Source organism: Acomys russatus, chromosome 25 (assembly GCF_903995435.1).
Source record: "Acomys russatus chromosome 25, mAcoRus1.1, whole genome shotgun sequence".
NCBI lineage: Eukaryota > Metazoa > Chordata > Mammalia > Rodentia > Muridae > Acomys > Acomys russatus.
In genome coordinates, this window is record NC_067161.1 from 35,503,312 (window position 1) to 35,514,594 (window position 11,283).

The 11,283-nt window shown below is 38.1% G+C and overlaps 1 protein-coding gene across 6 annotated transcripts in view; it reads left to right on the top strand.

Annotated features, from left to right (window-relative positions):
- Positions 1 to 11,283, top strand: part of Rapgef6 (Rap guanine nucleotide exchange factor 6) — a 179,759-nt gene that overhangs the window by 46,303 nt on the left and 122,173 nt on the right. For all 6 annotated transcript variants that reach the window (XM_051168156.1, XM_051168154.1, XM_051168151.1 and 3 more), the window contains exon 6: positions 8,817 to 8,957. In XM_051168156.1, coding sequence (XP_051024113.1) covers positions 8,817 to 8,957 — 141 coding nt within the window. The remainder of the gene's footprint in view (positions 1 to 8,816; positions 8,958 to 11,283) is intronic.

Sequence of the window (11,283 nt, forward strand, 5' to 3'; positions counted from 1 at the left end):
TGCGTGCCTGTGTGCGTGCATACTAAATAATGTAAAAAAAAATGCTAATAAAAATTAAGGATTGTTAGTTCTAGCTGGACATTGGTGGCACACATCTTTAATTACAGCACTCAGGAGGCAGATACAGGGGGATCTCTGTGAGTTCAGGGCCTGGTCTACAAAGCGAGTCCAGGACAGCCAAGGTTGTTATACAGAGAAAACCTATCTTTAAAAGAAGAAGAAGAAGAAGAAGAAGAGGAAGAAGAAGGAAGAAGGAAGAAAGAAGAAAATAATTGTTAGTTCTTAAAGTATTAAACTTAATTTGCAACTAATTACAAGCCAGCTCTGGTTTTGTTTTTGTTAGTTTTGTTTTTGTTAGTTGTTCGGTTTTTTTCCAGACAGGGTTTCTCTGTGTAATCTTCCTGGCTGTCGTGGAATTCTCTTTGTAGACCAGGCTGGCCCAGAACTCACTGAGATCCACCTGCCTCTGCCTCCCAAGTGCTGGTATTAAAGGCGTGCACCACTGTGCCTAGCTGAAATTCCAGCGTTTGACCAGGTGGTGGCAAGGTGAGCATGAGTTCAAACTATATAGTCATCTTCTTCCCTCTTAAGAAACAAGATATTTTCACTACCTGACAACAAAGAAAGCATTTAAAAGAATTTAGGATAACCCAGGAGCCGTATCAAAAACACTCCCATTGGCCAAACAGGATATTTTGAGAATCCAAATAATAATTTGTAGTAGTAATGGTACTTTCATCTATCGTACAGGAAGTTAAGGTCTGATAAGAATATATAAAAGAAGGTGAGATAGCTCTCCTTGTTAGAGTGCCAACTAACAAATAGTAAGGAAACACTTGTCTTAAAATTGGTAAAACTAGAGAGGCTAATGTTTAATTAGGGAACAGAATACCTAGGTCATCTCAGACTATGTCCCTAGAAAATATTTATGATGGGAATGTTACTAAATTTCTAATTTTAAAATATGCCAAATTTTCACCAGATTAGTAATTATTGCTATTGCCATCATGAATGCACAAATTAATGGTGTATTTTTACCCCTGCTGTGACAACACTGAAAAGAACAAAAGGGGAATTCTGTGATAAAATTCTTGCCCAGCATTCATACTTAAACCAAACTGTCACAAATTACTAGACAACATAGAGGGCCTTCTACAAACTGACCAGACCATACTCTTTAGATCTCAATACAGCAGTCGTGAGACTGTTCTAAAAGACAAAAAAGTAGCATCTAAATAAACATAATGCTTGACTTTTCTGTTAACTTTGCACAGTGGAGAATTGCAAGTCATGTAAGCAATGTGGCATTAAGGTAAGATACTGATTTTGGTAACTGTGCCATAATAATATGAGATAAAATTCTAGGCATTAGGAAATGCATACTGGTAAGTTTCATGATAAATAGACAATATCTCCAGTTACTTTTCTTATATTATGGAAAAACTGGTGTGTAAAATCAACAAAAGCCTCATCAAATATAAGCATAGTTTTTAAACTTTAAGATTTTGTTTGCTGACTCATCTGTGTTTAGATTGTTTTATTAATTATAGTAGAAAATAATCCGAAATTTCAGAATCCTTTAAAATGTTGAGAATTAGTTGAAGTATTTGATCTCTAGTAACTCTAGGAATGATTGGAATTACCTGTGGCCAGACATTTTTTTTTACTCATTAGATATGTTAGCTTAGTTGATGTCTTTCAAAGTGATCTTGTTGCTAGGCAAAGGCCTGTAGTACCAGCACTCAAGAGACTGAGGCAGGAGAGCCACTGAACATTCAAGGGCAGTGCAGGCCACAGAAAGAGAAAAGTAACCTTGGGTTTTTTTGTGGGGGTTTTTTCTTGTTTTGTTTTGTTGGTTTAGTTTTTGGCTTTTGGCTTTTTGTTGTTGTTGTTGTTGTTCTTGTTCTTGTTGTTGTTATTGGTTTTTCAAGACAGAGTTTCTCTGTGTAGCCTTGGCTGACCTGAAATTCACTCTGTAGACTGAGTGATCTGCTCGCCTCTGCCTCTGCTGGGATTAAAGGCGTACACCACCATGCCTGGCTGTTTTTAAGAGGCTATGAATCTGTTATCTGGAATGCACTCATTACACTTAGAAAGATGTTTCCCCCTCAGAAATTTTTGGGTGGAGCTTATACTTTAAAAGATTCTGTACATGATTTTATTGATTTTTTTTTTTTTTTTAATTTTAGCTTTTAAATGTAGCTTCTTGCAGGTAGGAAGACAAGAACAACTACTTAGTAGCCTGTGCCCCAATACATTCTTGGGCTTGAACCAGTTTTTCCTAAGAGTAAAGAACTATATGAAAGGTAGTTGCAACCATGGCTAACTTGAAGACTTCATCCAAATTTGAAAATAATAATCAAGGGTTTTTTTGTTTTTCATTTTTTGTTCTTTGGTTTTGGTTTTGGTTTTTTGGTTTGTTTTTTTGTTGTTGTTGTTGTTGTTTTTGTTTTTCGAGACAGGGTTTCTCTATATAGCCTTGGCCATCCTGGACTCACTTTGTAGACCAGGCTGGCCTCGAACTCACAGCGATCCATTTGCCTCTGCCTCCCGAGTGCTGGGATTAAAGGTGTGCGCCACCACGCCTGGCTCTTGATCAAGGGTTTTATGGCAGACAGTCACTAGCATTAGAAAGCATCTAGTGAAATTGGAACCTTTGTCTTTGTTGAGAGTGTAAAATGCTGCCGCCAGTAGAGAAAAAATTGGCAGTTGTTTACCATATTAATATTAATTTCACTCTAACACACATACCCAAGAGACTACAAAATGTGTCCATATAACATCTTGTATATGGATGTGTTCATTATCCATAACTTCCCCAAAATAGAAATAGCACAAATAACTATAGCCTGAATAAGCTTCACCTGGTGTCCTTAAGATGGGATAGTACTCTGCTTTATCTGTATCCACAAAATGGAGAAACCATTAAAACACTAAGTGAAAGAAGCCAGATACACAATTAAATAAATTCATTTACATACAATATCTGCAGTAGGACTCTAGGTGGTGGCACACGCTTTTAATCCCAGCACTCTGGAGGCAGAGGCAGGCAGAACTCTGTGAGTATAAGGTTGGGCTGGTCTATGTACATAGAATGTTTGAGGCCAGCCAGGATGATAAAGTGAACCTGTGTCTGTTTGTCTGCTTCATATTCATTCATATTCTCTCTCTCTCCCTCTTCCTCTCCCTCTCCCTCCCCCCTTGTGTGTGTATGTGTGTGTGTGTGTGTGTAAAATATGTTACAATAAGGAAATTGAATTGATAGGGAAAAGTTGAGATTACTGGCTATCACCTTTTGTGAGGAAGGACATAGGAATTGAGTGCAGATAGATGCTGAATTTCATTAGGGTGATGATAATGACCTAGAACTAGATATTGGTGACCATGAAACAATTTCATGACTATATAGAAAACCACTGAGCTATGGGTAGATTTTATAGAACAAAACTATAGTACTTCTGAGTACCAAGAGGAAAAAAATTTTTTTAAAGCAGTGAACAAAGAATACACATTTCAGGGCTGGAGACATGACTCAACAGTTACAAACATTTGTACTCTTGCAGAAGACCTAGGTTCAAGTCCTAGCAACCTACTTGGTAGCTCACAACCACCTGTAATTGCAGTTCTGATGAGCCCCTCTTCTCATCTCCACGGGTACAGGCCTGGTGTACCTGGTTACACATACATACATACATACGTATGTACATACATACATACATGGCTACACATACATGCATGCATGCAAAACACCCATACGATAAAGTGTGATAGGGAATGAGGGTTCTGTAGAAATATGGCAAAAATTGTGGATTGCTCTGTTTATAAGGGATTTGCCTTCATTGGGGGGGGGGGGCGGGGGTTAAGGAGAGAAACGCCAGGCTGCCTTTCCTGCCTTAGCAGGAAAGAATGACCGAATGGTTCCTGGCCAGGTCATAGATAGTAATTAGACTACAGAGCCAGAAGTAACGTGTAAAAAGCAATGTGGAAGACTGCTGCAGAAATGGCGACCTGGCTGTACCCTTTCGTGGGATTACTGTGACAAGGTGTGGAGTTGCACATGGCAGCTCCTTTCCTTTTCCTTCTCCTATTGCTCCAGTTGTAATGCCTTGTATTGCCAAGGTGTTGGGGGAACAATCCAAGAAGAGCAAAGTGCTCTCAGCCCTGACAGTGGCCAGCATTTTCTTCAAGTTGGAAAGTGGTCAGATGACTGACCCAGATAAAACAAAAAGTGGAGTCTTTAATAGAAAGTCTAGAAATTTTGAAAAGAACAATCAAGGGGAGGTGAAGATGAAGAGGCAGACAAGGAGCAGAGTGTCAGGCCTTTAAAAAAAGAATAGCCCGTTGTCAAGATAGCGTTGAGGCTACAGCTTACTCTGCTGAGAGGAGGGGTCGTGCTAGATGATAATAAAGGTGGAGTGGCATGTGACTGAAGTTGATCAGAAGGGTGAGAAAGCCAAGGGGTCGGGCTCATAAGCCTGCCTTCTTTTTTTTTTTTTTTTTTTTTTTTTTTTTGCCTAAGCATTTATATAAGATCAAAATTATAAGCTCCATAAATAAGTATAATTGATATTGAGCTGAGGTTATGATAAATAAATAATATTACCCCACTACGTAAGTATATGCCTCTGGGAACTAATAGCTTATATAGAACAGGATATGTGTAAGACTGTAATTTCTAATACAGTTAAGAATTTTGTAGGAATACTGAGATTTATCAGAAGGTTTAAAAACATTTCTTATAGTGAAATATGTTTTGTCCTTTTTTGGTCTTTTAGTATAAAACAATTCACTCAACCAGATTTTCCCAGCATTAAACTTTCCTTATGTTCTAAAATAGTGGTTCTCAACTGGTGGGTAATGGCCCCTTTCACAGGGCTCATATAGCAGATACTTACAATTCATAACTACCAAAATTACAGTTATGAGGTAGCAGTGCAAATAATTGTATGGAGGGGGGTTGTCACTATAACATGAGGAACTGTATTAAAGGGTCACAACATTAGGAAGGCTGAGAACCACTCTCTAGAAGAAAGTTCAACATAAGCTATTGGCTAAATGTGTCTTTTGTAGTCTGAGCCTATTATGACTAATACAGATCATCACCTTGATGAGGGGAAGGAAACTTACGGTTATTCCTGTGAGGAATTTTCTAGATTAAGTTTCTTGAGGTTGGAAGGCCAACCTTAAATATGTGTAGTATCACCCCTTAGCCTCTAATCCAGGAATGAATAAAAGGAGAAAGGGAGCTGAGCAGGCAGCAGTGTCCACCTTTCTTGCCTGGCTGTGGATGCAGTGTAGCAGCTGCCTCATGCACCTACCCTCATCACGTCCTTGCCTTGATAGACGGTGCAAGGCTTTCCTTCCTTAGGTTGGCCTTCGTTGGGTTTGTTGTAGAAGCAGCAAGGCAGGGAACTAATAAAGAACCCAGTTTGAAATCAAGTTTTAGGATTCTGTTTTGTTATTGTTGTTTTGTTTGTTTGTTTTGTAAGACGTCAGCCTGTAATTTTAATTTCTTCTAGATTCAAGACTTTGTGAGCTTTATATAATTTGTTTCCTGTTTTCTGTATTTGGTTTGAGATTTAGTTTTTACTTGGAAGAACTACCATTTATAGTCATTGTTATCATTGATAAGGCTTGGATTTGGCTTAATGATAATCATGTCTTCCCATTTGTGTTTCTTTTTCTCTCATTGCTTTTGTTCTTTGTAGTAAATTATCTTTTTGTATCTTTCCTCCCATCCTGTTCCCTAAGAAACAGTGTTTGGGATTTTCTTGTGATCCATCTCATTTTAATTCCTGTTTTAAAATACGAGAAGCTGAGCCTGTCATGATGATACATGCACTAATCCCAGCACTCAGGAAACCTGAAAAAGAATATGAAAAGTTGAAAGCCAGTTCATGCTGTTTAGTGAGATCTTGCCTCCATAAACAGAAAGAAAAAGTCTGAGGCTAAGTAGTCACACTTATAAGACTTTAATATTAGAATTTAAGCAAAGAAAGAGGAATAGGGAAGAAGCCAAAGAGATACAGCTGAAAGGGCACACCCTCATGACCTACCTCCTTCAACTAGGGCCCAACTCCTTCCTACCTTTTACCTCCTCCCAATAATGTTTCAATATTGCTATGTATCAGTGGATTAATCTATCTGTTGGGTCAGAGCCCTTGTGCTATATTAATAAATGTCTCTGGAAGTACACACCTACAGACCTCAAGGCAGTCTTTTTTAATCCCCCATATGATTCTTAATCTATTTAGGATTACAATCAGAATTAACCATCAGTTTTATGTATAAGAGACAAACATGTTAGCAGGGAAGGAATAGGCTTTTAGGCAGGATTCTACATGCAAATACCTAGAATGACTTGAGATCTGTCTCTCATGGTTTCTAGCATGTGACAGTAGAATGGGAAGGACCATACCCAGTAAGGAGTCATCTCTATAGAGTTACTTAGCAGAAGAGTATAAGTTATTTACAAAAGCATAAGTGCTCACACTAACAAGGCTGCTTCTCAGTTTGAACTTCTCACCCCTGAAACAGAACAGCACTGTTAGATAACATCTCTGAAAAGGCTTTAGAAACTTTTGCATATCTCTAGGGCTTTGATGCAAGATGATTTCTTTGGGGAGCGCGGAGTCAGTAGTTTTTCCAAGATGATTTTTGTTTAAGGTGAAATTATAAACGTATCTTGGGGTTATGTGTGGTGGCACATACTCAAGCTAGGAATATCACAAGTTCAAAATCAGCCAGAGATACAGAGCAAGAACCTGTTTTGGGGGAAAAAAACATTTAGGAGAGATGAGAGTGTACATGGCTTTGAATATCAGCTGTAAGAGTTTAAATTGTTCCAAGCTAGGGAGATGACTCTCCTTAAGAGCACTGGCTGCTCTTTGGAAAAGCCAAGTTCAATTCCCAGCACCCACAAGGCAGTTCACAACAGTTTAACTCCAGTTCCAAGAGATCCAGTGTCTTCTTCTGGCCTCTGCAGACACCAGGCCTATGTGTAGTACACAGATACACATGCAGGTAAAACACCAATACTCATAAAATGAATTTTTAAAATTTAAGTTGATATGTTAAACATTGGTAGTCCATTATTGCACTAGGAGAACTGACATGATTTATCGTGCTAGTTTATCGCACTACAGGAGGAGATTGGAGAGCTTGTCTAAAGAAGTGGATCACTATCGATGTGTTCTAAGGCTTACGTGATTAAACCTCAGATAAGGGATAGTGATGATGCCCTTGAAAGAAAGGAACATGGACAAACAGAACTGACCTCCTGAGAAATGGATCTGATTTTTGGAAGATGAGCATGGGGCTGGACACTTACTGTTGACTGAACTGTTTAATTCAGTGCCTAGAGCAGGGAGATGTGACATTAGCAGCGGAAGTAGTTGTAGAGAAAAACTGACATTTCTTGAATATTAGGTTAGTTATAAAGTATAATTTAGAAATGATTAGTGTACATTTGTACAAAGATTTAAGTTTGCAGGGCTGAAGAGAACGCCCTTGCAGAGGACTGAGATTCAGTTCCTAGCACCCACATAGAGTAGCTCACAGCCACTCCTAACTCCAGCTCTAGGAAACCCAGTACCCTCTTCTGGCCTCCTTAGGCACTAGCACATATGTGGTATTGACTAGCACAGACAAACACACACACACACACGTACACATAAATGAAAAATAAATCTCTTTAAAAATATTGTTAGAACTGAAGAGATGGCTCAGTGGTTAAGAGCACTGGCTGCTCTTGCAGAGGTACTGATTTCAATTTTCAGCAACCACATGGTAGCTCACAATGATCTACAATGAGATCTGATGCCTTCTTCAGGTGTGTACCATATATGCACACAGAACACTTACATATAAATAAAAATTTTAAATTATATTGTTAGTTTTTACAGTAATGATATACTCTGTGACTGGATAGCAGTCTTCTGTCAACATTACAGGTTTTGCAAATAGATAGACCTGCCAGCTCACGTTTAATAAGGGTCACTATGTGAGCTGGAAAGATACCAGTATTTGGAGATTTCATTTTGTGTCTTACTAGAGATGGTAATACATGGAGATAGTGTTGTTGAGTAAGACACATGTTCATTTTAAGTAGTCTCCATGACATCTGCTCTGCTGCTGTTTTTAAAAGTTGCTGTCCTAAGCCAGGCGTGGTGGCGCACACCTTTAATCCCAGCACTCAGGAGGCAGAGGCAGGGGATCGCTGTGAGTTCGAGGCCAGCCTGGTTTACAGAGTGAGCCCAGGACAGCCAAGGCTACACAGAGAGACCCTGTCTCGAAAAACAAGAAAACAAAACAACAACAACAAACAAAAGTTGCCGTCCTTACTGCGGTCGTCATATATTAAGATGAACATCAAAGTACTTCTATCAGAGAATAAAAGAGTAGTTTTGTTTTGCTTTTCAGTAGTTCACTAAAATGATAGCTATGATTGTAAGTAAAATAAGTGCACAATCAGGCAGTGTGTAATTAGACTAACAAGCAGGTTATAATTATTGAATGTGCAGGTGTAGTTAAGAGCATTCATTTCTGGTAGTAGGCTTGGCTTAGCGGATACATGTTTATGTGCTCAAGACAGACAGTTTCCTGGAAGGGAACTGTGGTCTCTACTTCTTTATAAAAACATTGTCTTTAATCTTTTTTTCAACTTAGAACATTGCCTTGTACAGACTGTTTCTTCAGGCATTTTCTTTCTTGGCAGAAGTAAATGAAGCTTCCTTATGAGCCTGTTAAGACTTCATAGACTTTCAGTAAGATGGAAAAATTGGATATTTAATCAGGAATGTGAACATGTATTTCAGGTAGAGAATTCCAAAGATAATGAAGATATTTTACAAAGAGAAATTCCTGCCAGACAATCTCGACGAAGGTTCCGGAAAATTAACTATAAAGGAGAGCGTCAAACCATAACTGATGGGGTGGATGTTGATAACTACTTTTTGGTGAGTATAGTTCAGACTAGTTCATGGATCCTTGATTGTCATATAAAATATCTTTAATTTACATGGTATTTGGTCTCTACAATTAGAAGTTAAGGTAAAATAAACATACAACTTTTTAAAAAAAATTCTGTTTGACTATTGAATTGATTAGAAATCCTCTTATCTGTGGGAATTTTGCTTTAGTTTTAGTTTTACTTTAAATGATTGACCAAAGTAAGTACTTGTTATAGCTTCATATAGACACTTGTGAATTTTCTTACCTTTATAGTGACGGAATAGGATGTAGATGGAATCTAAGAACTCAGACAGTTTTTTCTGAATGTGATGGAGGAAAACATTCAAAAGAAAGGAAATCCTGGCAGTTCTTCCCTTGGCCAGTAGGATTGTTAGTCGCACATAAAATGGGCACTGGTGCAGAAATGTGTGTTACAGTAACTTTAAATGAAGCAAATGAAACATTGGGCTTTGTAAAAGCCAGAGAAAGGAAGCTATTGCTTTAGAAATCTTTTAACTCTATTGTTGTACATCTTTTTAGACTTGAGAAGTGGTTAAATGAAGAAATAAAAAAAGTTTGAGGAAGAAGAGTTCCACGTGTGTTTTTAAGGGGAGATTCCATAATTGTGTCTTCCAAGGAGTCAACAGTGCAGTTTCAGAACTGTTAAGTTGCCCTACAGCTCTCCTCTTTGGTCGGTGTTTAAATGACAGTATAGAGTGCTGGGAAATCTGGTTGCAGAAAAATTGACAAGAGTCTTCTTTTGGTTGTCAGGACGGAAATGCTCGTTGTATGGCAGGGTAGAGGAGGATAGTCAGGGAAGTGGTTTAGTAGAATACGAATGAGAGTCAAGGCAGCTTTAATGATTCTTCACATTTGCCTAATTTCATTAATTGGATATGTTCTGTTTCTGAAAATAAAATGCTGGCCTCAGAGTTTGCACCCAGTACTAGAGCTATACAAGGAAAGTTTTTTTTTAAAATATACAGTTGATCTTCCTGTTGCTAATTAAGTTGTCTTTTTTGCCTTATTATATATAATGTTTAAATTTTTTAAACATGTTTTGTAATTTTTAAAAACTTGCATATAACTTCAACATCTTTGAATGCTATTGGATTTTCTTTTGCATATTGAATGAGTGTGTAGTGCTCCATTATAACAATATGCTATAATTGTTTAATTTGGATCTCAGTATTTGGTCATCTGCACTTTTTATAGACTATATTAATGGTATTCAATGTCCACCCATACTTGCATACAGTGTACACTGATCAAATCCAACCTTTTATATATCTTCATCAAAACTCTTCCTAACTTCTTGTTAATCACTATTTTATGTTCAGATTGACTATGTGTTCATGTTTCTGCATGGGTATGTGAGGGTGCATTTACTGTGGATGCCCTATGGAAGGTAGAAGCCAAATTTAAGTATTTCTTTCTGTTATTCTATGCCTTAATGTTTTTAGTCAGTCTCTCTCAAAGATCCTAGAACCCACCATTTTGGTTAGATTGGCTAGCCATTGAAACCCTGAGATCCAAGTTTCTGCATGTATGTGCCTGTACCATTATTACCGTTTTGGTGCTGGTGGTGAATCCAACTCAGAGCCTATGTGTACTCTGCCCACTGAACCGTCCTCACTGCCCCAGGTTGACTTTCTTAGTTTCTCCATAAGTAAAAGAATACATTGTTTATTTTTCTGTCTGTTTTGTCCACTTAAGGTAATTCAGTTCCATCCATCTTGCTTTGATGGACAGGATTAGTCTTTACCAGTGAATAATACTGCATTTTGATACATGTACTGTATTTTGTCTTTATCCATTCATTGGCGGGTACACTCATAATGCTGCACTAAACATGGAATCCATGTATCCCATGGAATGGAGTCGCTTACTCATACATATCTTGCTTTTTTAGCATGTTTCCTTTTCTTTTGTTTTAGACAGGATGTTGCTATCTTGCCAGGGCTAGCTTTGAATTTCTCTCCCTTCCACCTTGCTCATTCTCTCTCTCTCTCTCTCTCTCTCTCTCTCTCTCTCTCTCTCTCTCTCTCTCTCTCTCTGTGTGTGTGTATGTCTCTCTCTCTCTCTCTCTCTCTCTCTCTCTCTCTCTCTCTCTCTCTCTCTCATACACACACACACACCTACCTGTTCTCAGCTTTTTGAGGTGTTTCCATACTGTCTTCCATAATGGTTCTTCTAATTACAATTCATCTATAAAATGTGAGAGTGTCTTTTCCCTGCACATCCTTGTCAGAGTTTTGTGGTTTTTGGTTTGTCTCTTTTTGACAGTTGACTTCCTAGGTACCCATCGTGATATCTTAGTACAACTTTAAC